This window comes from Canis lupus, chromosome 17 (genome assembly GCF_048164855.1).
Source record: "Canis lupus baileyi chromosome 17, mCanLup2.hap1, whole genome shotgun sequence".
Lineage (NCBI taxonomy): Eukaryota > Metazoa > Chordata > Mammalia > Carnivora > Canidae > Canis > Canis lupus.
Window position 1 is genome coordinate 2,372,419 of NC_132854.1, and position 26,735 is coordinate 2,399,153.

The following is a 26,735-nucleotide window of genomic DNA, read 5'->3' on the forward strand; positions in this document are numbered from 1 at the left end:
AAACAGCGTGAAGGTATGTCTGTCCTTCAGAAGGGGTGTCCTTGATGGTGAAGTACTGTTCAGCATCGTCAGTTATTCATACCATGTTCCAATATATTTCTTTCTAATGTGTTTTAAAAGCCCTTTAAGAGCATCTACTTTTTAAAAATAGTGTCTTTTCGTCCATTTGGCACCTGGTTTAATCTGGAATCTTCCCTGTGCCTTCGTGTAGGAATCCTGCATGTGACCATGTCCACATGTGTTATAGCATAGATCTTAAATTCTTACCTGGTAGTGTAGGAAGGACTCATAAGTGTACCAAAGAAGTTTTAAAACCAGTCTCTAAGGTTTCAGTTCAGTGGGGTTGACCATATCTCAGTGTTGAAGTGTCCAAAAAAGACTTTCCAAGGATTCCTCAAACTTGAATTTAAGTTTCTCAACCTTATTACTACACAGATTGGGCTTGAAGAATCCTACAGGTAGGTAGGGGTTGAGGGGATTTTACTCCCTCCAGACAAGGACTCCTTTTGGTTGACCAGCATATGAGAGATGGATATTTTGCCCATGAAACTTCTGTGCAGCTTTCCCAAATGGCCTGTTCCCACTGCTCAGCCTGGTGCCAGGTCAGAAGAGGAGGCAGCCAGAGCCTGGTGTTAAAGTCCTGCAGTCCCAAGGCTCACTCGCTCTGTCCACATGCAGAGCCTGTGAGAAATCCGGGCTCCTCACCGGAGGTGGTGACCGCACGGTCCCTGGAGCATGCGTGCGTGTGTGTCAGTTAATATTTGTGAGCACAGACAGGTGCCCACCGCTGCCCGCTCCTTCCCTCTGGTGGAAAGCAAGTGTTTTCCATTTTACCATTACATACTTAGGCCATGAGTGGGGGTTGGGGCAGTCACCTCTTACTCAGGATTTTCCCCAGCTGCCTTGAGTTTTCTGAAGGAAGCTGTGTTTGCCTGTTACTTGCATTCTTGGATAGGGTTCTAGTATGCATTTCAAGACCTACTGCTGTAGTGCACCTTCACTTAATTTCTGGCATCTCATTTTGATTTGCTATTTAAATGTGTGAGTCCAAGATTTTGCTAATTCTGAATTACTCATTTTGTAGGTAAGTTTTTGGTTCTCATGCCAGAGTATTTTTTTTCCTGATAACATGCATATAAAATACTTTTGAATAACTTCACACATGAAAGTACTTAAAAGAGTTTAAAATTGTCTCTCCCTTCCTCCCCAGTACAAGGGGTCAGGAATCCTGTCTGGGCTGTATCAATGCATGGCTTGGACCTTAATAATGAAAATGTAGCCTGTCTCTGTACAACTTAAAATGTCACACTAGTGTTTTTAGTGTGCAATTTATGTTCACAAAAGCAGTTCTTTCCAGAAGTTTTTCTGGCTAAGCCAACTTTTTAAAGTGTGTCTTGTGAAATTTATTTTTTAACTTTTTTTACATTGGAATCCCGAGTCTGAAAGTTTTCTGCTCTTCACAGAAAGTAGCCTCTGTCTCTGCTTTCAGTAAACTATTTTCAAATATTTTAAGATAATTGGCATGATTTTCCCTTGGAAAAGAGCTCAGCTTCACTCTGTACTGCTGGGCTGGAGGCTGCCCTGTGGGAGAAGGCTGTACCACAAGTGTGGTCCTGCTTGAAAGGCCCTTGTGCCACCATTCACAACAGTGTCCTATCCGCTCCTGCCAGAGCAGACTAGTCTGTGTGGCCGTGAACTCAAGCATCAAGTAAAATCCAGATGTTACTTAAGCGGTTGATTTTGATTAAAGATGATTTGGCATAAGATGGGGTTTTGTTCATCTGGCCCCCTCTCCACCCCACGTATCAACCGTTTGATCGAATCGGAATGACTCGTCTCTGGGTGATGGCTGTCCTGTGACGGTTCAGGTGTGAGTCACAGTGCAGTTACTGTATGTCTGTGGTCCTTGGAAACTCGTCCAAATTACCAGGGAGGATGAGGGAGGAACGCCGGTCCCATCCGTGAGATAGAGCTCACTCGTGTAATCAGGAATTGTCTCGGGGGCAGCCCCTGAGTCTTGAGTGGGGAGAGGTAGTGTGAGCTACAGGCTGAGCCAGAAACCTAGTTTGTCATTGGAAACAGTTGCTGTAGGGAAGCAGGCTGTGTCGACACCAGGGCTCTTGTTAGATTGATGTCACGGTTTTCTTATTCAAGTAGGTGTATTAGTGATATTAGAGACTCATACATATTGCATAGGTATTTAATTCCTAAAAACACCTTTTAGGAAAGCTGTCTGCAGCATGACTCAGTTTGAAATTAGCAGTGAGGCGTTTCTCAGCACACTTTTCCCTAGAATGAACTTCTTGTTAAAGAATCTCCACTTTCTGTATGTACTGCACTATCGGTCCTGACCACCCTTGACCTAGGAGGAGGGAGACTCCTGTTAACTGATACATCAAAGTAGAGAATGAGATTCAGGAAATCCAGGGCCTCCCAGCAGTAAGTGTCTAATTTAGTTCCTTCTAGTTTAATTCCGTGTGTTACACACACGTGACTTTGACTTTGGGTACAGTAAATGGTTTTAACTATTTGTCCGGATTAAGAGGACACTGCATGGGAATAACATTGCTTTGTCTCAGTCCCTGAAGATTTAGCACCATGTCACTCTGAATCTGAATGAATCACACTTAAGAACCAAGCACTTTCTTCAATTTCCACTGTTGGCTTGGTTTCAAACTTGAGTCCTCAGCAGTGTCACAGCTGTGGTGGGAGTCAGCCATCCTATGCCCCTCCCCTCTTGTGTCTCCAGAACAGAACAGCTGCTGCTCTGTGCCCTTGGCATCCCCAGTGCCCCACCCACAGGCCTGCTGCACTTGGGCCGTGGCCTGAGTTCAAGTCCTATGAAAGGTCACCTCATGGTAGAAACCGCCTTCACTCTGGCCTTAGGTACTGCTTTGATTTTAATAGAATCTTTAAAAAGTGATTTGGGTAAAATGTGCTTTATAAGTGGAGTAAAGAATAGTTCTGACTAATTAAGTCCAGTGGGAAGCCACCAGGAGGCATTTCCTTCCCGGCTCTTCTGGAGGGGAACTGAGGACTTCTTCAGTGGTCAGCATACTTGGGGCCCCTGGCCACCTCCCTCCAGGGTTGTGGTCAGCACTTGCGACCCTCCCCCTCCCCCCACCACACTGGCACACTAAAGATGAACAAAGGAAGGGGATGACTAATCCATGTCAGGAGCCCAGCCCCGCTGAAGTCCATCATGTGAACCTGCTGGCAGTGTGTGCGCATCAGATGGCTTCTGTGCACAATGTGTGGGGGTTAGCACCGTGCTAGCCAGCTGGCCCACTTACATCTTACACGTATGTGACCGGATAGATTGATTTTTGCCTTTTAAGAGAGTTCTCTGCCTTTAAAGTTAAGCCCGATGAAGCATTTTTCATAGGCACTAGGTAAAATTTTAGGTGTCCTTGGCAATTTGAAATCTTGTTTTGGGAGCACCTGGCTGGCTCAGTCGGCAGAGCCTACAACCCTTCATCACCAGTTCGTGAGTTCAAGCCCCACGTTGGGTGTAAGATTCACTTTTAAAAAGTAAATGTTTTTGTATACATGTTCTGTATGTCAGCACAAGTGGCATGCCCATTGTACAGTAAGTGTGTACCTTCCTGATGGCACAGCCTCTGTAATGTGTCATCTGGTTTCCAGAAGTGAAGTCCTACCTCTCCCATGTCTTTGGACTACTTGGTCTTAAAATAAAATATGCAGTTTTAGAATCTTTCTAAAAATTGGTTTTAAGGATCTTAGATGAAAGTACAAATGCAGATTTCTGTGTTCAGACAGTGGTCACACTTGGTTGCAACATTGCCTCTGTAGGAAGGAAGCTGGGAGGGTTTATTTTGAGCCAGTCCCAGGCAGTTTTCTGTCATACATATTCAGCATCTAATGTGTTCTAGAATCTCATCTCCTCAACAAATGCCTGCTTTGGCCAAGTAAAAGGTAAGCACATTTTTTAACAAAATGTTCTGTGATTTTTCGTTTTAGCTAAAATAAGTTTTCGTTTTAACAATAGGAAGATGGGAAGGGAAGGTGCTTCTTTTCCAAAGTGTAAATGGTATCAAAATTGGTAACTTGGAAAGAAGACATTTTGTTTTTCTGGACTGTGAGATCACCTTTCTCAGATGCAGTGTGGAATATTTCAGTGGTTCCTATGGCAAAGATGTATGGGTATGTGTGGGAGAAAGGTTGGATCCAATGTTCTTAAAATTCTCAGAGGCCAATATTAATCTCATGGTTTATAAAATACAGTTTTAAAAAGTAAATTGGCACCTTTAATACCTCCATCTGGATAATTAAGCACTCCCTATATACAGGTGCTGAAATTACACAAGGTTCTGGGGCTGCCAGATTATGGCCAAGGAGTCAAAAACTTCTACAGATATCTTTTTTTTTTTTTTTTTAAGATTTTTATTTTATTTTATTCATGAGAGACACAGAGAGAAGCAGAGACACAGAGGGAGAAACAGGCTCCTCACAGGGAGCCCGATGCAGGACTCCATCCCTAGAACCTGGGATCAAACAACGCTGAGCCACCCAGGTGTCCCCCTTTGCAGATCTTTTAGGGCAACAATGCACTACAAAGATGGCCTATCTCTAGAGAAAGAAAATGCTGGGCTGACCACGTTGGCATATGCTTCCCACGTTAAAGAGATTCCTGACTACTAATATAAAGGCTTCAGTCTCTTTCTTCTTTATCCTGTTCTGTTAACGAGGAACTACCAGCATTAACGACCATCTATGAGATGGAGAGGTCTGGGTTAGTTCCTGGTACGCTGCATGGGTCTCTTGAAGGGAGTCCTTCACGCTGTAAGACAACAGCCTTGTGCCCTGGCTCCTCCAGTGGCTCCAAAGTCCTTGGTCACCAGCTCTTCTGGCCCCCTAGTGGCAGGTCTGCCCTCGTTTCCAGTCCACTTTGTAGGCAGACTTAGCTGGAGGTGATCCTCCTGATTTTATTGCTGATTATTCTAGTTACTCAGCTTTTGTCTGCTTTCTGTGTTTGTACCTTTTCAGGCTAGAGAGAGGGCTTCATCTGTGGACACGGGCACACTTCTAGGCACTGGGCTTAGGGGATGAGAATATAAATTCCTCTGCTCTCATGAAGCACTTTTTTATTTGTCCTCTTTTTGGTGTTTTTTAACCTTTACTTTTCAGAGATGTGAAGTTGCACATTAGCCTAGTTGTCACCTTCTCCGAGGAACACTGGCATCTTACAAGTATGAAATCTGAAAGCTGTGTTGTATCCCACTGGAGTGAGTCTCCCTTTCTGTTCACAGAGGCACCCGTGGCTTTGCCATGCTAGTGTGCCACTTCTCCGCATACTACCCGATTACCTGCCTGGCTTACCAGGCAGAGGAGAAAAAGGAGGAGAACCTGACCCATGCTGACTGAGGCACCTCATCTCTGAAGTGACTGGGCTTTCTCTGAAGGTGATGAGTGAGGACTTTGTCAGCTGGCACCCAGAGTGCTCCCTCCCACCCCTCCTTACAGCAGCTTATTTGCCACGACTCATTGAAAGTACATGGTTCACAGTGAAGCTAGCGCCTTGCCCGTCACTCATGTGGGGCCTGTGGAGGAATCAGGAGAGCTCTGAGAGGGAAAGACTGAAACCCATGGCTTAATGCCTCTGGCTTAAAAGCACCTGTCTTGTAGAGTGCTTTTGGCCTGGTACCTGTGCAGACCAGCTACACGAATCACACCGTCCTGTTTCTCCCACATCCTAATCCAGAATTTGTGCTTCTCTTTCATTAAGACCATACATTATTAGCTTTGGTCTCCATAGTTTGGGGTGAGGCTTAGTAATAGTCTGGAACTGGCACACTCATTCCTCTTACGTATATCGAAAATAACTCGTGCCTCTAAAATTAGAAGTAATTAAAGCTGCAGAGTTCATGTCTGTTTTTAAATGTTTATTGGAAAGATATAGCACCGAAAGTTATTTGTGTTCTATATATCCCTTGACCCAGAAATAATTCTCAGTATTTATCTGAGCTGAGTAAAGAACCGGAAATGTACAGAAAGGTGTGTTTATAAGGATGTTGATTATGATATTCACGACGGGAAAGAAAAGCCAGACAGTGGTGGGGAGTTTTGTGGGGGTAAGTTATAATGCAGCCATACAGTGGATTATTAGTAAACTTAAAAGATTTCTTTTGATGGGATCCCTGGGTGGCGCAGCGGTTTGGCGCCTGCCTTTGGCCTAGGGCGCGATCCTGGAGACCCAGGATCGATTCCCACGTCGGGCTCCCGGTGCATGGAGCCTGCTTCTCTCTGCCTGTGTCTCTGCCTCTCTTTCTCTCTCTGTGACTATCATAAATAAATTTTAAAAAAAAATTAAAAAAAAAAAGATTTCTTTTGAACTTAGCTGACACGCTGCATTCATGCCATGGTAGATGAAGAAAAGCAAGACATGGACATGATGTGGGAGTCCATTTTTGTGATAGCGTATGCTTATTAAAACTAGAAAGCTCTGTGTCAAGTGGGAGTGGCTGCTCGGAGAAGGGGAGATTCCTAAGAAAAGTGCACAGGGTCATGTTTCCACACAGCAAATGTGATTCTTGCAGGAAGGATTAAATGCATGTTTGTTTTTCTGTAACAGTCATAAAAAATGAATGATCGTATTTTGAGGAATGTGAAAATACAACCTCAACTCCAAAGACCTCAGAACGAAGACTTTAATGCTTGTTTCCAGAGTTATCATCCCTTGGTACACGGGCCTGCACCTCTCTAGGACAGCATTGAGTCTTGGCTTTTACCTTATTTTCTGCTACTGAAGTTAGTGTTTTTTTTTTTTTAATTTGAGGATAGTTTTAATGGTATTCATGTTATTCAAGAATTGTATTATTATTTCTTTACGAGAAGCAACTGAAGGAACATTTGGGGGCATAACAGAGTACTCTGAACCTAAAGTCATATTTAGAGACCTCTCTGGGTTGTCTGTTATTTTGTCCAAGGAACAACCATAAAGGAGAATTTGTGCCATCAAGTATAAGTGTCCAAAATCCCATGACTTCTCATTGAAACTGCACGCTTCAGGAAATATGTTTTATTGTGGAAAGTATGTTTTCTGGGAGTGTACTTAATGTGTTAGTAATCTGATTATTAAGTTGTCTTGATGGTTCAGAAGCATTAGTTGTTCCTGAGGAGAAAGGAGTGACAATCGGCTGTCTTAAAAGCTTGTGGGTGCTGGGGTCTAAACTTGCCTTTGTGTTCTATGCAGCTCAGAGTCTGGGTCCCTGCATGCCGCTGGGGAACAGCGATGTGGAAGATGAAGCTGACAAAATGCTGGTCGACAGAGAGTTTGCTGCTGTCACAGGTGGGAGTGGACAGTTCTCTGTTAGCCACGGCAGCCCCATGGTCGAAGACGCCAAACGGCAGGAGGGGGGTTCTGTTGGACCCAAAGAAATAGAAATATATACTGTTTCGGCAATGCAGACCCCTTGTCGTTGCAAGAACCAGTATGCGTATTATTTCTAACATAAGTTCTCCCGACGTTTGCACTGCTGTCGGCGTTTTAAAGAATGTCATACTACGGTTTGCATATCGTGGGCAAGTTTGTAGATACAGTGATACGTGTTTTGGGTGTATTCTATAAATATGAAAAGTTGAAGTGCAATCTTCCTATTTTGGTTTGAAGCTTCTGCTTAACGTGCCTTGTTTAATTTCAATGAGGTTTCGCATGCTTACTTTTCTGACATGTGACCTTTGGGTGAATACACCAGAGAGACCTCTCCTGCTGGGAGTTCCAGCGTGGCGCGCAGCAAGAAGGATGACTTGCTGCAGGCGTGGAGGACTGGGGAGTGCTGTAGCCCTGACACGTGGCCAGTCTCGTCTGCGTGGAGCCTCTCGCACGCGCTCCCGGTCTCTGTGGTTTCTGAGGCATCGGCTCCGAGTCTGGCCGAACGCGGAGCACCGCGTCTCACGAGACACGTTTTACATGCTCGAAGTGTTCATATACTCAAACAGCTGGTAGTCATCTTCAGTGTTGAAAGTCAAAGGCTCTGTTTCTCTTAGCATTTAGAATCTCTGAAGACTTTTCCTTTGAGTTAACGCTTTTCTCTGTCATTCTTTTCTTTAGGTGACCGCGAAAACATCTTAGCCACTTTCTTACTGTGTTAATATATATAGAAATAGGTACTGGGTTTTTTTAAGGTTTTATTATAATGTCTCTATGCTAAATTCTTCACTGGGATAAGAGATTATGCGTCATGTTTCCCTGACATACATGAAAAAATCATTCTATTTACTAAAATGAAAGGAAAATGTGTACATCTTTCTAGAAGCTCCAGGGTTGTTACAGGTGGAGTTGTCTTTTTGCCAAATAATTCAATGGTAGGTTTTCTAAGGGAAATTCTGATTAGATAGTACATTTAAAGATTTTGGCTAAAGACCAATGATAAAACTCAAAGCTTTTCAAAAATACATGACATTGCTACCTGCTTTTAAAAAGGCAGAAGTAATCATTCTTTAATCTTCAAGCATTCCCTGTGTTTTCAGGCTAAATTTAATAGCGAGCTTGGACATCACATTGAAAAGGCCACACTTTTATTTCAAGCCCAGCTCATCCTGTATAAGAGGTACCACATTTCCTGTTGCCTCATGTACAACACTGTCCGCCTGTGTGCACAAAATGTGCTAAACTCCTGGGGGCAGGTGGTGCACGGGAGCATGGGCCCTGCCGGCACCTGGGGCCAGGAATGAGGATGGTGCTGGAGGCAGCCGGCAGGTCGCAGTCTCAGCCAGGTGGGGTCATGGCATAGCCAGTCTCTAGGATGCCCGCCATTCTCATGCTCAGTCTTATTAAATTTTTCCATAACAACATGAGGTTATCAAATAGCCTTGATTTTGAGATTATGTAACAACACTAGCTCACACCCCTGAGCACTAATGAGCACTAATGAGAAACCACACTCACACAAACACACACAGTGAAAGCGAAATGGAAACGGAGTCTAGGTAACTCCGGTTCCTGAGGCCATGCTCCTGGACCTTTCCAGGTCCAATCCTCTGGGAATGTCATTTCCATGTCTATTAATAGTATACGATTATTTGTCTTAATAACTGTCAAAGTTACCATCACAGTTATGAATTTTACCACCCAGGAAACATTGTTGATGCTTTATTTTTGAGAAAAAATTGATATAATTGTTTCTTTTCTATTCTGCTTCATGTTTGGTTCTTGAACTACTTGTTCTCGAGCCTTGAATTTTAACTCAATAGAAGAGCTGTCCTTTAATTTGGAAAAAAAAAATAATCCCTTATCCTCTGAAGAATTTATAGCAGCTATTAAACTATGATTATCACTTAAGTTGACAGAAAAATGGATGATTAATGGAATGTGTAGAAGGTGTTTTTGTTCATTGAACAAGCCGTGATTTTTTGTTGGCAGGAAGATTTGCGGGACACACAGAAACCTATGTCCAAGTGCAAATCAGAGGCACATAGATGGTGACGCGGAAAGTAAGCCCTTCCGGGGGAGGGCCACACTGTGTGTCAGGGTGATTGGGGTGCAGAAACATGTCCTCATTTCATCGGTCGTGGGACTCCCTCTTCCGTATTTAATATCATACCTTGCTTTAACAGCGCAGAACATGAGATAAAATTCCGTATTACCAAGCAAGACATAATTCTCAATCATCCTTTGTACTGTTGTGTGAATTCCTGTGAACATGAATAGTGAACCCCAAGTTTCCTTATACAGAAAGATACCTTGTGATCGCTGTCTCCATGGGCCCAGGTGTGTTGTGATCACCCCTTTCTTCCCCCCATAAGACATCCTCCTCTTGACGGATGTCCACATACACAGATTAAACAAGCAACATTTTTCCAACATAAGTGATTTTTAATGTAGCCTAATCAGGTGCGCCTCGGACATCGTAGTCCCTGTCCTTGCAAACTCAGAAGACTGTCCCAGAGCTGGTGCCATTGTGCTGCTGGCCCCAGGCGGCCCGCGTGAGAAGGCATAGGGCTCCCAGCCGGGCCGCACGAATGCCGCTAAAAGCTGAACTTCGGCGTCCACGTGCCTCCCCGGACCCCGCGTCAGGGGCTACCTATCCTTCTCCCTTTTCTTAAGAGCTGGAGAGGTGTGGGGTTTTTATCTTAACTCTATGGAAGACCTCACACTTTGTTCTGCTGGACTTTTTCATGGGTGATTTTTAAAACTTCTTCCTGAACATAGTCTTAAGAGGAGAGCACTTTTTTGCTCTTCGGGTTTTTCTGACAGCTGTCTGGGACTGTTGGTATTTTTCACGCCGCATAGTTGTCAGCTTAGGTGCTCCTGAAAGTCATAAATGTTTCCTGTCTTACGGGGCAAATGCTGCTGTTGGGTTCTATTTTTAAATCTGCCTATGCACAGTTTTTTACTTCCAGAAAAGGAACTGGTTTGCTTAAAAAAACAAAAAACAAAAAACAAGAGAAGCTAAATAAATCCTTTAAAATTGTAGCAGCGATGAAACATTAGTCTCTCTTCCCCCTCTGGTTCTGAATTTTGGTGACAGGTGTATTTCTTAATGCAGATATGAAAAACAGTAGCTCCATGTCGGATACACTGACAAATGGATGTGTCATCAATGGACATTTGGACTTCCCCTCTGCGACACAGCTCAATGCAACGGAGAGCCCGAATGACCAGTGCTTATCAGAATCTAATGGAATTAGCAATGGATTAGTTCCAGGACGGCCTTTTCCAAGTAGCCAGGGTTCTGTTTGTGTTAACGGTACCGAGGAACCAGAAAAGACCATGAGTGCTAACGCCGAGATGTGCGGCTCTCTGCACCTGAATGGGAGCCCCAGTAGCTGCGTAGCTAGTAGACCTTCCTGGGTGGAGGACATTGAGGAGAATCTGCACTACGGGCATTACCATGGGTTTGGGGACACTGCTGAAAGCATCCCTGAGCTTCATAGTGTGGTGGAGCAGCCCAGCTCCGTCAAGGGCGTAGAGAGACACGGCAGTGCCATCCTGGGGGCCATGCACCTCTACCACGGCTCGTAGAGACGGATGGCCTGGCTGGGTCTGGACACACTCCTCCCTCCTGTAGCCAACTCAGAATACTCATGTAGCATCAATTTGAGGGAATGCCACAACTTGTACTACTTTTTTTATACTTAAGCTTTCTGGAAAAGTAAGCTTTTATTTGAAAAGTTCCTTGAGAGTCCTGTGGTATGCACAAGTAGGGCTGATTTCCTGCACAGGTGTTTCTTCTATGAGATGGCGAGCCTCTTTCCAAATTCTTTTGGCTGCCAGCTTCGGTGTTCTCTTTTGAATACCATCACCACAAAATGCCGTTTCTCCTTTTGTCAAGTAAAATTGCATCAGATCAAGATAAATTAGAGGCAGTAAGAGAGGTGCCTGCAGATTCAACTCCTTGCACGTAGTCATTTTGAAAAGCTTGCTTTTACTTTGTCCTGTAGGTTTATGACAGAAGACAGCTATCTCCCTATGCAAAGTATAGCCTTACAAAGATTTCTTGACAAAAAGAACATTTGTCTTTTTCGAAATCTTTTCATTGACACTTTGCAACTTGCTGTGCAGTGAAGTCTTATCTCCCGGCCCACATGATGGTGTGGGGGTACAAGTGGCCCCTGGAATGATGTAGCTCCCCGCCCTGGGTTTCATTGAAAACATATGCCACCTGGGACTGACTTCCAGCTTGTCGTGATTTTATTCCACATTTCCTGCTTTGTCTCTACGGTTTTTACCACAGATAATGGTTTCCCTTATACGTAGTGGAAATTACTATTTGTAGGAACTGTTGGGTCAGAATATTTAACTGACTATTTTGACTTATATTTTCTTCTTTTCCTTGTTTTTGTTTTTTGGGGTTTTCTGCTTTAAAATGTATACCACTATGTATATCCAGTCCACTGAGAGAATTTTGGATCTCTCTTAATAAAACTGCACTAAGTTTATGATTTTATAGAAATTAGCTTTTGTTTAGGCAACTAGTGGTTACACTGTGCAAATATTGTAATGAATTTTTACTTTTCTGATTTTTGTAATAAAATTGGTGAAGATAGAGAAAATGTCAAATGAACAAGCCAATGTTCTGAGTGCTACTAACATGTGTTTTTAAACTGTACTTTACAAATTGAATTAAAAAAGTCTCACACTCGATTTGTGCCCAGGCTGTGCTTTCTTTCCAGGATAGGAGGTAGGAGTGTCCATGCAGGGGCAGGAAGGGAGGTACAAGTGGAGTATTGCCTGTTATTTTACTTGTAAGATTTTACTTTACTCCTCTGATCCTGCCCCTGTTAGTTAGTTAGTTAGTTAGTTAGTTAGTTATTTATTTATTTATTTATTTATTTATTTGAGACACAGAGAGGCAGAGACACAGGCACTGCCCCTGTAATTTCTGGTCACTTTTGATTTATTAATATACATACTCTAGTCCTATGGATACTTTTCTCTTGGGGGGTATAAACTGCTCTAAGCTAGCAGCATTGTCCCTGCATGCTTATTTTCATAAATGTTAACAGCCATAATTTACTAAACTTTGGGCCAGCAGACACTGCTGAACGTAAGACTTTTAAAACTGTAAGTTATGGTTAGTAAATGGCAACAAACGACTCATTCTGGCATGCCTTCGTACGTTATTTAAAGCACTAGATTCTTTAGGCAAAACTTATTATAAAGCTTAACAGACCAAAATGAGGGAATATTAGGCTTTGGAAGTGTCACAGAAAGTGCTAGAGACTGAAAACAGAAGCCTGAATACACTTGTTGCCGCGTCACTGCCGCCTAATCCGTGCCCATAAGAGGCATCAGTAATCGAGCTCTGAACCCAGATGGCCTCGGCCACCTTTCTGAGAAACTGCTCTGAGAAGCCACACAAGTTGCTCTAGTGTGCAAGAGAGATGAGACTCAGTGCCATCTCCTGCTTGGACTAGTCTTGAATGTATTTCAGAGACTGCATAGTGAGTTAATATTTGCCAAGAAACGTTACAGGAATCTCTTAAGATGCACTAAGGATCAGACATTCATTTAGTCTTGGGAGTTGTTGGATAGAATATGACTGCTACTCAGGATAAACCTGCCATATAGAACCTAGATTAGCAACAGCCACACTTGATGGTGATGAATGCACAGTTTGCTAGTCTTGTTCAGAGGCCTTTGATGTGAGCACATTACATTCCCATTTAGAGATCCTAAGGAAATTGTTAAAGTAGAATTCTATTGTGCAGTGATAAATTAAGGGCATCCTAAACTATTTTAATAGTTTCCTGGTTCTTAACTTTTTTGGTCTTAACCTTTTAGGTGCTTGTATACTTAAAGAGTAGTGGCAAACAATTGGAAAATTAAACTTTAAAAAGTCCATTCATTGACAGTAACACCAAAACCATAATATGCCTAGGAATATACCTTAAAAGATGTTCCAAACCTCTACACTGAAAACTGCAAAACAGTTAAGAGAGAAAGTTTAAATGTTTTGGGGGTTGAGAAAACCTATTTGCAGATGACATGATACTACATAGAGAAAACCCTAAGGACTCCACCAAAAAAACTATTAGAACTGATGAATGAATTCAGTAAAGCTTCAGGATACAAAATTAGTATGCAGAAATCTGTTGCACTTTTATACACTAATGGAGTAGCAAAAGAGAAATTAAGTAATCTAATTTACAATTGCACCAAAAATAATAAAGTACCTAGGAATAAACTTAACCAAGGAGATGAAAGCTCTTTACTCTGAAAACTATAAAATGGTGATGAAAGAAATTGAAGATGACACAAATGTAAAGACATTCCATGCTGGTGGATCAGAAGAACAAATCTTGCTAAAATGTCCATACTACACAAAGCAATCAATGGATTTAATGCAATCCCTATCAAAATACTAACAGCATTTTTCACAGAACTAGAACAAATAATACTAAAATTTGTATGGAATCAGAAAAAAACTTCAAATCGCAGACGTAATCTTAAAAAGAACAAAACTAAGAATATCACAATCCCAAATTTCAAGGTATACTACAGAGCTGTAGTCATCAAAATAATATGGTACTGGTACAAAAATAGACACGGATCAATGGAACAGTATAGAGAACCCAGAAATGGACCCATGCTTATGTTATCTACCAACAGAGGAGGCAAGAATATACAGTGGGGAAAAGTCACTTCAAACAATGGTGTTGGGAAAAACTGGAATACTTTTTCCCAGCATACCCAAAAATAAACTCAAAATGGATTGAAGACCTGAATCTGAGACCTGAAATAATAAAACTCCTGGAAGAAAACAAAGGTGGTGATTTCTTTGACATTGGCCATGGAAACATTTTTCTAGGTATGTCTCCTCAGGCAGGGGGAAACAAAAGCAAAATTAAACTATTAGGACTACACCAAAATAAAAAGCTTTAGCATAGCAAAGGAAGCCACGACAAAACAAAGGGCAACCTACTGAATGGGAGAAGATATTTGCAACTGATATATTTTGATAAGGAATCAGTATCCAAAATATATAAAGAACTTATACACCTCAACACCAAAAACAAAACAAAATAATCTAATTAAAGATGGGCAGAGTGACGGGCACTGAGGGGGGCACTTGATGGGATGAGCACTGGATGTTATGCTATATGTTGGCAAATTGAACTCCAATAAAAAATAAATAAAATTAAATAAATTAAATAAAAAATAAAGATGGGCAGAGGATATGTTGGCAAATTGAACTCCAATTAAAAAAAGGGGGGGGGGCAGAGGACCCAAATAGACAGTTTTCCAAAGAAAACACACCTGGCCAACAGACACATGAAAAGATGTTCATCATTACTCATCATCAAGGAAATGTAAATCAAAACCACAATGAGGTATCCCCTCACACCTGTCAGAGTAGCTAAAATAAAGAAACACAAGAAACAGCAGGTGTTGGTGAGGCTGTGGAGAAAGGGGAACTCTCTTGCATGTTGGTATGAATGCAAATTGGTGCACCCACTGTGAAAATATTATGGAGGTTCTTCAATTAAAAATAGAACTACCCAGGCACCTTCGGCTCAGGTTGTGATCCCAGGGTCCCGGGATCGAGTCCCACGTCATGCTCCCCACAGGAAGCCTGCCTCTCCCTCTGCCTATGTCTCTGCCTCTATCTCTGTCTCTCATGAATAGATAAATATTTTTTAAAAATAAAATAGAACTACCCTATGATCCAGTAATTCCACTACTGGATATTTGCCCAAAGGAAATGAAAACACTAATCCAAAAGGATACATGGACTCCTATGTTTTTTGCAGCATGATTTACAATAGCCAAACTATAAGAGCAACCTGAGTGTCTGTCAACCGATGAATAGATAAGATGTTGTATATATATATGATGAACTATAACTCAGCCATAAAGAATGGCACTCTTGCCATTTGCAACAACATAGATAGATCTAGAGGGTATCATGCTAAGTGAAATAAGTCCGAGAGAGACAGATACCGTATGACTTCACTTTTATGTAGAATTTAAGACACAAGACAAACAGAAAGAGACAAACCAAAAACAGACTTAAATACAGAGAACAAGCTGGTGGTCACCAGAGGGGAGGTGGGTGGGGGACGGTGAAACAGATGAAGGGGATACACTTATCATGATGAGCACTAAGAAATGCATCGAACAGCTGAATCACTACAAAACTACGTAATAGTAGTACACCCAAAACTAACATAATACTGTACATTAACTATACTTGAAAATTTCAAGATATCTACAGGGAAAACTTACAAAGCATTTCAAAGAAAAGGAAAGTTTAAATAAGTGTTTTGATCGAAGCATGTAAAAAAAATCTGGCCTCGTACAGATAAGTAATTGAGAGGGGGAGGGTATTTTCACAGCCTTTGCAGTTAATTGTGGATATTTGATGCCACATCAAAACTCTACAGTGATAGTTTCTTCAATGTTTTAGTTGCCGTGTTGAATCAGAACCATATCGATGGATTTCTTATACCCAGTTATTCAATCTGTTTATTTTGGCCACCGAATGGGCCTCTAGCCCATGCAGGATTGTGTAACATCTTGCATTAACTATTTAGAAAATATTCTTTAACTGAGTTCTGCACATCTTCCAAATGTTGAAACATTCTATTAAAAAAAAACACCTGAATATCATTAACAATCTCCTAAAAGTTCAAAGCTGGAAACTTTGCATGGGGGTGGCTACAAGTTTGGAAGTTGTATTTTTTGCTTGAAAGCTCAAATGTTATCATTAGACACAAATACTGTCCATTGTTTCCCTTGAAGCCACAGGCTGGCTACTTGGTGAAATTCTACAAAATCTACCTGCCAAACACCCAGGTCTCGGTGACTACTTTCCCACTCATGCTTTCAAGGAAAAATGTTTCCAGAAAAGAGCAACTAGTTACATTGTAACACAACCAGACAAGGCTTTTCCTGGAGACAACCTTTGTACTTGGCTGTGCAGCAGCAATCTTTCATGGCTACTTTGTGTGTCATCACACAATATGCACTTGGTGGCTGAGACTTAATAAAATTATTTTTACTGCATCAAGGACATTCTTAGGTGAAACTGGCTTTTTAATAACTACGCTGCTGAAACATATTACAGTAACCAGGAAAATTGTTGCTAAGACTTAACATTGCTCATAACGCATCAGTGTACTTGTCAACACAAGAAGGACTCCAATCTCCTTGGTTATATGGCTGTGTCCCCGAAATGGTCCCAGTGCCCCCAAGGGCTTGCAGATCACAGTTTAAGGACTGCTGAAATAGGGGCGCCTGCTGGCTCAGTCGGAGGAGCATCCAGCTCGATCGTGGGGTCATGAGTTCCAGCCCCACATTGGATGCAGAGGTTACTTTTTTAAAAACTGCCAGAATAACGAAGCCATTGGTGTTTGGGGTGCTGAGATCTCAGTGACTAAATCGTGAACATGGGTAGTCTAGGAAGGTACGCCTTGCTTTTCTCTTTAGCTTTTCTAGAGATTGCAAATTTTTTTAATGAGGAGACAGAATGAAAGTAGACTACTTAGAGATGGAAACTAGAAACTTTTTGAAGAGTTTTCCTGAAAGGGGGAGCCAAGGAAGAGGCAATAGGGAGAAATCACTGTGTCTTCCGGAGAGAGTCTGAGGATGGGCTGATAGGGAGGGGACAGTGAGCCTTCCTGAGGATGTGAGGCAGGCAGGGTCCCTCCCACCCTGAGGGGTGAGTGCTGGGGCGGCTGGAAGCCACAGAGGGGAGGGGAAGGTGAGGGAGCAACTGGACACATAGTCCAGGAGGAGGGCCTGGCATTCTGACCCTGGGCAGAGGGTGGAGAGATTGCTCGCATCATGGCTCTGTGAAGCAGGGGCAGCAAAGCAAAGATGGTTCCTTGGGTGACTGGGCTAGTAAATAACCAGGTAGAGGAGCTAGGACCCTGAAGTTGGCAGCCTGATGGAGGTGATGGTGGAGGTGAAGGTGGAAGTGACGGAGCAGCTGTGGAGGTGACGGTGGAGGTGCTGGGGGAGCCGTGGAGGTGGCGGTGGAGGTGACAGTGCAGCGCAGGCACAGCAGGCAGGAGAGCAGCGCAGGGCAGGGGCCAGGAGCCGTGAGGGGCGAGTGGCCAGTGGTGGCTCTGGGAGCTCCGTGGAAGGCCGGGGGAGGCCGAGGCAGTAGAGTGAAGGGCACGAGGCCCTGAGTTCTCTGAACGGTGACATGACCCAGGGCATGGGGAGCCACAGTGAGGTGGGCGTGCGAACCCCCAGGGCGCAGGGTGGGTGCGTGGGGAGGGAGGCTGGCAGCACTGGTGCCCCTGTGGGGGGACGCTCGGCTCGGCATGGCTGGGTCCACAGGGCACACAGGGGCGCGGTGGGGTGTGGGACTGGCTGCAGGGTGTCGGGGCAGGGTGGCGTCGGGAGACCTGGGGGAAATGTTAAGGCCTGAAGGTGCGTGTGTACCAGACGCCTGCTCACGACGCCCTGAGGTCGCCCGATGGTGAGCCCTTGAAGCGCGGGATGTGGCTGCGGCCGGTGCGACGTGGCCGGCGGCCTGGAGTTCCTGCTACAGACAGGGCAGGACCAGCATCTCCGCACGCCTCCGCCCCGCCAGAGGCCTCGTGGGCTGGGGAGCTGGCTTCATTACGACCCAGAAACCATCCTGACACAGACCTCAGATAATCTCTTTGTTGGATAATTCGGATAATCCTGAAGTGAGGGATTCAAGATGTGGGGGTGATTTCAGAGGTGAGCACAGGATTAGCGATGGAGAAGCTGCCAGGCTGAAGAGGCAGAGGCCGCCCAGGTGGCTGCGAGGAACGCAGCGTCTGTGGGCACCCGCAGCAAAGCCGCTCAGAGGATGCTTGCTCTAAAAACCCCAGAACTCATGTAGGAGGATGATTCCACGGACGGGAAGAGGATTCCAATGGGCTCCAGGGCTGAGGAGAGACCTGTGCACTTCGGGCCTCATGGGGATGCTGCAGTCACAGCCCCCAAACGCCCACCCCGGATGGAGAAGCGCCCTGGGTCTGGACCCCGGAGGGCAGGGACACCTCACTGCAATGAAGGCAAGCGAGGCTGGTGGGGTCTCCAGTGGGTCACAGACCCCGGGAAGGTCTCAGTGAGGTGGCCATCAGGCCTTGGCCGAGGCTGCAGTGTCACTAAGGGGCTGACATGGGTCAGAGAACCTCGCGTGTGCCCCCAGCCTCCCCACATGCCCTGAGGGGAAGAGCACGCCCCAAGCAGGGAGAGACCCCCTCCTGCGGCGCCCCCCACGCCTGCCCACGGTGAAGGGGAGCTCCTTGGGGCCCAGCTTGTTGTCCCCCTTGGGGCGGAAGGGTGGCCCTGAGTCTGAGAGCTCCTAGGTGAGAGCTGGCGTGGCACCCACTCTGGACGATAGGGCAGAAGGAGGAGCAGTGCCCTTAGTGCAAGTCGGGAAACCGTGTGATGGAGGCACCGTCTCAGGTAGGAACTGGGAATCAGGTAGGTGTGTATACGGTCGACTGTCCTGCCTGCAGTGCTGTGTCTGGGAGTTCACCTGCTTGCTGACCTTCATCCGTAGCCCCCAGACCAGCACTCGTGGCACCGTGGTGGTGGCTCAGGTGGGTCATGGCACACCAGCCACCACCCAGTGCCGCTGAGTTGGGGCCCTGTCCGCATCTCAGCTCTCAGACCCTGCAGGGGCCTATTTAGCACCACTCTGTTCCTGTGTCTGCGCCTCTTGGTGGTGGTCTCCCCATCTAAGAGGCCCACAGGTGTGGGGCTGAATTAGTGTCCTGTGCCCTCATGCAAGGGCCGTTGTGTGCCTCGCAGAGCAGATGCTTCGTCTAGGTGTGAGAAGAAGTGCTGCTGCCTGTGCGGCCGTGATCAGGAGCCAACATGTTCATTAACGGGGTGTCTTGAAACAGACACACACATAAAACAAGGTTATGAATCATTGAGGAAAATGTGGCCAGAGAGAGGCTCGCGGGAACTTGACTCCATCTCCCCCCAGAGCAGCAGCTCGAGTCGGTGGCAACTCTGCAGCCAAGCTGCTGCAAGTAACAAGCATCCCCATGTCACCAAGGTGAGGTCCTGGGGACCCGCAGGCATGCCCACAGGCTGGCACTGAGGGTTACTGAGAACGCAGGGAGCCAGAGTCATTACGGTAGTTTGTGCTCAAATGGAGAAGTAGTTTCCTGCTAGGAGAGCTACAGCCGCGTCTTAGCACTGGCTGTGTTTGTAAAGCCAGAGGCTCAGGTCCTGGGATCAAGTCCCGCATCTGGGTCCCTACTCCATGGGGAGCCTGCTTCTCCCTCACCCACTGCCCCTCCCCTCGCTCACACTCTCTCTCTAAAATAAATAAAAAATAAATCTTTAACGCGAGACGTTTATGTGCAGCTTCCTGGCAGTGATGGTGAAGATGCAGGAGCCCAATGGGGCAGCGCTCTGGGAAATTCCTGGGCTCCCACTGTGATGTCCCGGCGGTTACCTGCTGCTGCGTAAGGCCATGTCCCCAAGCTCAGAGCCTTCAAACGACAGCATCCAGCACCAGGGCAGTGGCCTTCGGGGTGCCCTGAGCACCCCCAGCTCCACCCCCAGGCCCACTCACAGTGGGGGTGCGCTCCCGCTCCCTGAGGACTAGGCTGTTGGTGAGGATGAGGGGAGATGCGTTCGTCCCCGGAAGACGGGAGGCGAACCGTCTGCTCAGTCCCCAAGTCCCAGCGAGGTTCCAGGGCTCCACGCTCCCGGGTGCCCTGAACTTTGGCATTCCCAGGGCACTGACTTAGGTTTTGGGGTTTTACCATTTAAACTGCCTCAGCGCTCACCAGTGCATTTCATCAACGTGTTTTTAGAAACAGCTACCAAAATTGCAGGCTCAGATGCATCCATTAAGTCAGCCCTGTTCTCTTTCTGCTAAAGGGTGATCTTTTCATTACTGTCACTCGCTGTGACGGCTTTTCTGACAATTCATACAATTCGAGATCATCTAAGCCAGTTTTGTGAGCTAGACAACATGGACCACGGCATCAAATAGCACATTACATTTCGATACATCACGGTGACATTTGCTTTATTTTAGTAGCTTTGAAATCCTTTCCAGAAGAGAAGGAGGAGGGAAGTGTGAACGGCATCAGAACGAGGAAGCTCCCATCCCATGCAGCCTGGGGCCTCTGCGGGGAGGCCGGGGAAGCAGGACTCAAGCGACAGTGTTTGACATGCTTGCGATGGCTCCATGAAAAAGACAAATAGGGGGCTCCTGGTGGCTCAGTTGGGTGAGCTCAGGTCATGATCCTGGGGTCCTGGGCTGGGGTCCTGGGCTCGAGTCCTGCATCGGGCTCCCCGCTCAGCCGGAAGCTTGCTTCTCCCTTTCCTCCTGCCTCTCCCTCCTGCCTGCTCATGCACTCACTCTCAATCACCCTCTCAAATAAGTAAATAAAATCTTTAAAAAGAAAAAAAAAAGGAAAGAAAAGGACAAATGGTTGGTGTATAGCCGCTGACAGTGCCCCACTGCCATCTCTACCCTCCACGGGCAGCCTGGGGACTCACACTGGCAAGATCCCCTGGCCCAAGGGATGGACGCAGCATCTGCCACGCGGAGAGAAGACCAGCCGAGGGTCAGGCTAGCAGAGCGCATGCTGCAGGGACGCGCTGAGGCGAGGGGGCAGCAGCAGATGCCCAGGACAGTAGCAGCAAGGAAGGCACGTTACGTTGGTGACAGCCAGAGGGAGGCCCAACTGGAGCCTCCACACAGCGCTGTCCACTCATTGAGTTGACAGCTCTCACCTGGCGGACAATTCCTTGCAGTGATGTCCTCTGTCACAGTACTTGGTGCTGTTTCTGTGTCCTAGTGGCCCTGAGGAGGAAGCCAGTGAGGTGGCTCTCACCTGTGTTGGAGGCTGGCCTTCCAGAAATGTGACACCCCCCGAGCCTCCCAGCCTGTCGGCTCCAGCAAGACGCTTTTGTCCCCGATGGAATGGCAGCTTGAAACCAAGATGCAGATTTGTGGAGGTGACATCTGCGCAGCAGAGTCCACGTGATGAGGGCCCGGGAGGCCCCCTGACCATGGGCAGGGGCTGTGAACTTTCAAGCATGGCTGCCCCTTGACCTTTCTCTGTGGGGCCTACAGGGACAGGGAGGTCACACCATCATACCTGAAGCTCCAGGCGAGGGCAGCAGCGGGAACAGGAAGAAGACAGAACCGCGTGACCCACACCAGACAATGGTTTTAAGTGGGAGGGTTCAGGGACTCCCGGGAGGCTCATGGCTGAGGGCCTGCCTTGGGCCCAGGGCGCAATCCGGGAGTCTCTGGATCGAGTCCTACATGGGGCTCCCTGCAGGGAACCTGCTCCTCCCTCTATGTCTCTGTCTCTCTCTCTGTGTCTCTCATGAATGAATGAATGAATGAATAAATAAATAAATAAATAAATAAATAAATAAATAAATAAATAAATAAGGTGGGAGGGTTCAGTGGTAGCTGCCGTTGGCAGAGGAACATGTGCTGGAGACACACAAGCACAGGAGCGTTTTATTTTGTCCTGATCCAGAGGAAACATTTTGTTACCTGAAATTTACCTGGATGAGTAAAAAAAAACACTTGCCAAGAGACTCAGTGTTGTGTTTTGGGGAGCAGAAGAGTCGTGACCTCACTGGCCTAACAAGGAGGGCATGCCTCCAGACGCAGCAGGGGATAGAGGGTTGTCCACATGGTCAAGACAAAGCCTGAGGAACCTCCAGCCAAGAGAGTGGGGGACCCTGGAACAAAAGAAGGATGTTCACTAAAAACTCAGGAAATGGACCTCATTATACTGTGTGTCAGTGTTGGCTGCTCTCTTTTAACAGACATACCATACGCATGAGAGGTGTTGGTAATCGAAGTGTTAGATGGGAACTCTGTACCATTGCTGCAAGTTTCCTGTTAATGCAAAACTGTTCTAAAAAATAAGTGAGTTCTGTAAAAATTGCCGACATTTGCAGAACGTGGCCCAAGTGGGCTTAGAACTGACCCTCAGATTGAGGAGAGTGAGGTGTAGGGATCTACCCATGGACCCTGTTACATGGGGGGCAGCCAGGAACACCTGCCAGCAGGGTAATGGACACTCCTGCTAATGAAGAATTATTCCAAATTTTGAAAGGAAAAACATGTCGCACCTAGAATCCTATTCCTGACCAAGCTAACAGGACTTAAAATGCTAAAACAAGAAAAAGCCGAGTCAGACTGGGATGAACTGGTCACTCTAACTTCAGCCACGCACCTTACCCCCAAAAAATCCATAATGGCAATAGTATGAGTGAAGAAACAAGGAACATTTAATGTGGTCCGTATAATTGTTGTTTGTATAAATATGGTGCATGGCTGTGTGACCAAAATCTCCAATTATCTAATGACTAGTGTTGGGTGTGGGGTGCAGTGGGAAGGAACTCTCTTAGCTGGTGGGGGATGGATGCTAGCTCTGCAGACATTGGTGGAAAAACAAAGTTCCCAGTGATGTGTATGGAATTCATATATTTGTGGACAAAGCACAGACTACTTGTACAGAAAGTGGCCTGCTGGCACAATGAGGAGGGGCTGTGGGTGCTTGATGGGAGGCAGAGGTCTCTGTCCTCCCGGGAAGGAGGGATGGAGCAGAGAACAATAGACATCTAAGCACACTGCTGAAGTTACAACAGCAGTACACCTATAACGGTAGGATTCGATTTGGGTGTATATAACTAAAACCCACCAGATTAGAGCGATTTAAAATAAGTGTCTGGGGGCACCTGGGTGGCACAGTCAGCTAAGTGTCTGACTCTTGGCTTCGGCTCAGGTCAAGATCTCAGGTGAGATCGAGCCCCTTAGCAGGGTTTGAACTTGGCACTCCATGGCAAGTCTGCTTAAGATTCTCTCTCTCCCCCACCCAATAAATAAATCTTAAAATAGCTTTTTTTTTTTTTTTCTGTCTCCTGCAAAACAAATCTGGGAAGTGGTGGCCTGGGACGATTGCTTATGGAAGGAAGAAGCAGGAGTGATTATAAGCTATCTGGAAAATAGAACTAAGGGTGGAGGGTTCTGTGCTCTTTACCTGGTTACCTATTGTTTGGGAATACTTGTGTGAATTTGTTAGATATTAAACATTGTTACATCCGTGCTTAGACATTTGGCAGTGCAGCACTGACGGGCATGAGAAGTGGATGTTCGGGGGGGAGAGGTGCCGTGAGGAGTTGCAAAGTTTACTGCTTTGAGAACAGCGTCAACTTCTTTTTTTTTTTTAATTTTTTTTTTTATTTATTTATGATAGTCACAGAGAGAGAGAGAGGCAGAGACACAGGCAGAGGGAGAAGCAGGCTCCATGCACCGGGAGCCCGACGTGGGATTCGATCCTGGGTCTCCAGGATCGCGCCCTGGGCCAAAGGCAGGCGCCAAACCGCTGCGCCACCCAGGGATCCCCAGCGTCAACTTCTATTACCAACTAAAATGTTCAAAATCTTGAACCACAGCCCCCTTCCAGGGGGGGATTTCTGCAGAAATGTTTGCTAGTGCATACAAAATGCACAAATGGCAGTGATTGTGGTGATATTTTTTGTCACAAAACGTGGGACATAACCCCATCCTAAGCCGGGGAACATCTATGTAGTACAACGTAGTCTTTTGAAAGAGAGAAAAGTGACAGGCTTGCTAGGACCCTGGGGATGACTTAATGGGCTGTGGGCATCACATCCTGATAGGGAAAAATAGAAAGTCGCAAATGCATTTCACACACTTAACCGGCCCCACCCCATATGTGCTCGGAGCGCTGACCTCAGCCAGCCATCGGGCAGATCATCCAGTGCAAAGCCCATTTGATAATGAGGCATGGGGGACATCTGGTGTGACGTACCGGATTCTGCGCTGGAAGTGGCACACAGATGGGTCGTCCGGGGAGAGGAGAGCTATTTGTCCTTGTGACTGCCTGGCTGCCTGGGAGCACAGCCACTGCCCAGCATCACCAGAGAGGGTCAAACCATAACGCACCCGCCCAGGACGAGATCTGAATTCAGACCCAGTACGGCCTCCCCTGGACGTGGATTGCTCTTGCACCCTTGCACACTAGAACCATCATCAGTTGGGGGCCGTCCTAATCTCTTGGTGAGACCTGAATCCCTAGTAAGAGGGTGGATTTGTGCACTGCCGCAGGAAGGGATGGAGGATGGTTAATCCCATCTTGCTGCATTAATAATAAAGTATTTATATCGTTGAATGTGTGGCTTTTTCCAGATTTAATATCTCCTCCTTAAGATAGAATCTCGGAAGTAAAGCAATTGGATCATAGTTTATGAGTAACAGCAAGGCTCTTGATGCATATGACCAACTTAATCTCCAAAAGCAAGACAGGATTAACGTTCTGGCACTCATTTTCTTATGTGTTTGTGCAGGGAAGGGACTGGGAACAGAGGTGTGGGGAGGTAATTTTAGTGGAAACTGTAGAGGGCGGTTTTAAGCAAAGGCTAGTTTTGTGCGTGCAGGTTCTCTAAGAGGGTGATAACTTTCTCAGATGCCAGTAACACAGAGCATCTGACTGCACACCTGCGTGGTGTTTGTTGTTGAAATTAGGTGACCTAGGGACGCCTAGGTGGCTCAGTGGTGGGGCATCGGCCTTTGGCTCAGGGCATGATCCCAGGGTCCTGGGATGGAATCCCACATCGGGCTCCCTGTAGAGAGCCTGCTTCTCCCTCGGCCTGTGTCTCTGCCTCTCTCTCTCTCTCTCTCTCTCTCTCTCTCTCTGTGTCTCATGAATAAATAAATAAAATATTTAAAAAGAAAAGAGAAAGAAAGAAAAATTGGGTAACACAGGAAATGGGCATATCACAAATGTTTAAGGTTTTATAAGGCTGAGAGCTTCTCATTCCTCCCCAAACACAATAGGCTCATATGTCCAATGAAAAATGTGTACATAGCCAATACATTAAAGAAATCTCTTTTAAAGAGATGCTGAAAACTGGCACAGAGTGAAGGGAACAAGATGACAGAAGAATTAGCATTTCATAGGAAGGCTGGGCCAGATGGAGCCAGGAGAATTTGCTTCCAGGAGTAGAGGCGAGGGTGAGACCCACCAGTGGCAGAGTCACTATTAGGATTTCATTAAGCTGGCTCCCACCGTCATCTTTACAGTATTAGTGGCTGTTTCTGAAAATGGAACAGGGGTCATGCCCTTCACCTCGAGAGGCAACCCCTGGACAAGCAGTCAGAAACACACTAAAGCAGAATTCAAATGCAGTTTAAAATAAAGCATCACATTGCTGGAGGTATGTGCCCAGTCGTACAGGACGTCTCCAGCCCTGCTCCTCCTACCCTACTTTTAATTTCTGTATGGGGAGAAGGGAACATCTTCTCTGAAACTTTTTTTTCTTTGTAAAAGGTGACAGAATGTGTTTTGGCCAAAATCAGAAGTGTGTCCTTAAAGAAATGGGACAACTCAGTTGACCAGTCTGTATCTTGGATAAACTAACACAAGTTTTAAAATAGAAGGATGGGGATCCCTGGGTGGCGCAGTGGTTTGGAGCCTGCCTTTGGCCCAGGGCGCGATCCTGGAGACCCGGGATCAAATCCCACGTCGGGGATCTGCTTCTCCCTCTACCTGTGTCTCTGCCTCTCTCTCTCTCTCTCTCTCTCTCTCTCTCTGTGTGACTATCATAAATAAATAAATAAATAAATAAATAAATAAATAAATAAATAAATAAATAAATAAATAAATAAATACAGAAGGATGGTCACTAGTGCCTGTTGGGCTCGATCGAACTGAAACGGTCAGGCACCGTGGACCAGGGGCACCAGGTGTCTCCCAGGCAGAGCTTTCAGCATCAGTCTGCTAAAGTTTCAATATTTCTTTATACAATAAAACATTTTCAACATGATTTAAGCAAGGATTTGCTCATAACTTTAAGCCAGTTTCAATACAGAGAAGTTTCACTTACAATCTCTTATACGTTTATTTGTCTGAATTACTTTTCTGTGACTTCTTTGTATTCTCTGTCCACCCCTTCTCTGGGTTGCGCTTCGACGGAGTGCTAGAAGCTTTCACACGCTGTCAGACCTTTCCTATGCATGCCCCATCGCCCTGCCTTCCTGTCCTTTGTCTTTAAATTTTGTTCTGGTGTCTTTTTTCATATTTCATTGAAAAATTTTTATTGGCCCTTTGGATAGAAATGGGCATTTCCACGCCAGGGAGGATGATCCCACCACAGGCCTGCTGGAACCAGCACTGGGCCTCCTCTTGGCTGATTCTGGGTTTGACCTGAGCACAGCCACTCCTGCTGGTCTGTGCTGCAGAAACTGGCCGGCCCAAACCAACCATAGAACTGCAGGCCACACATGACAATGCCTGGGGCATATTTGATCCCCAGA

General features: G+C 45.9%; 1 protein-coding gene across 1 annotated transcript in view; it reads left to right on the plus strand.

The window, feature by feature from the left end:
- The window catches only part of ANKRD10 (ankyrin repeat domain 10), a 33,157-nt gene extending 21,051 nt beyond the window's left edge, over window positions 1–12,106 (plus strand). The window contains exons 5-6 of the mRNA XM_072782377.1: window positions 7,214–7,309; window positions 10,509–12,106. Of these exons, the coding sequence (XP_072638478.1) occupies window positions 7,214–7,309; window positions 10,509–10,984 (572 nt within the window). The 3' untranslated portion in view covers window positions 10,985–12,106. The remainder of the gene's footprint in view (window positions 1–7,213; window positions 7,310–10,508) is intronic.
- The last annotated feature ends 14,629 nt before the right edge of the window (window positions 12,107–26,735 follow it).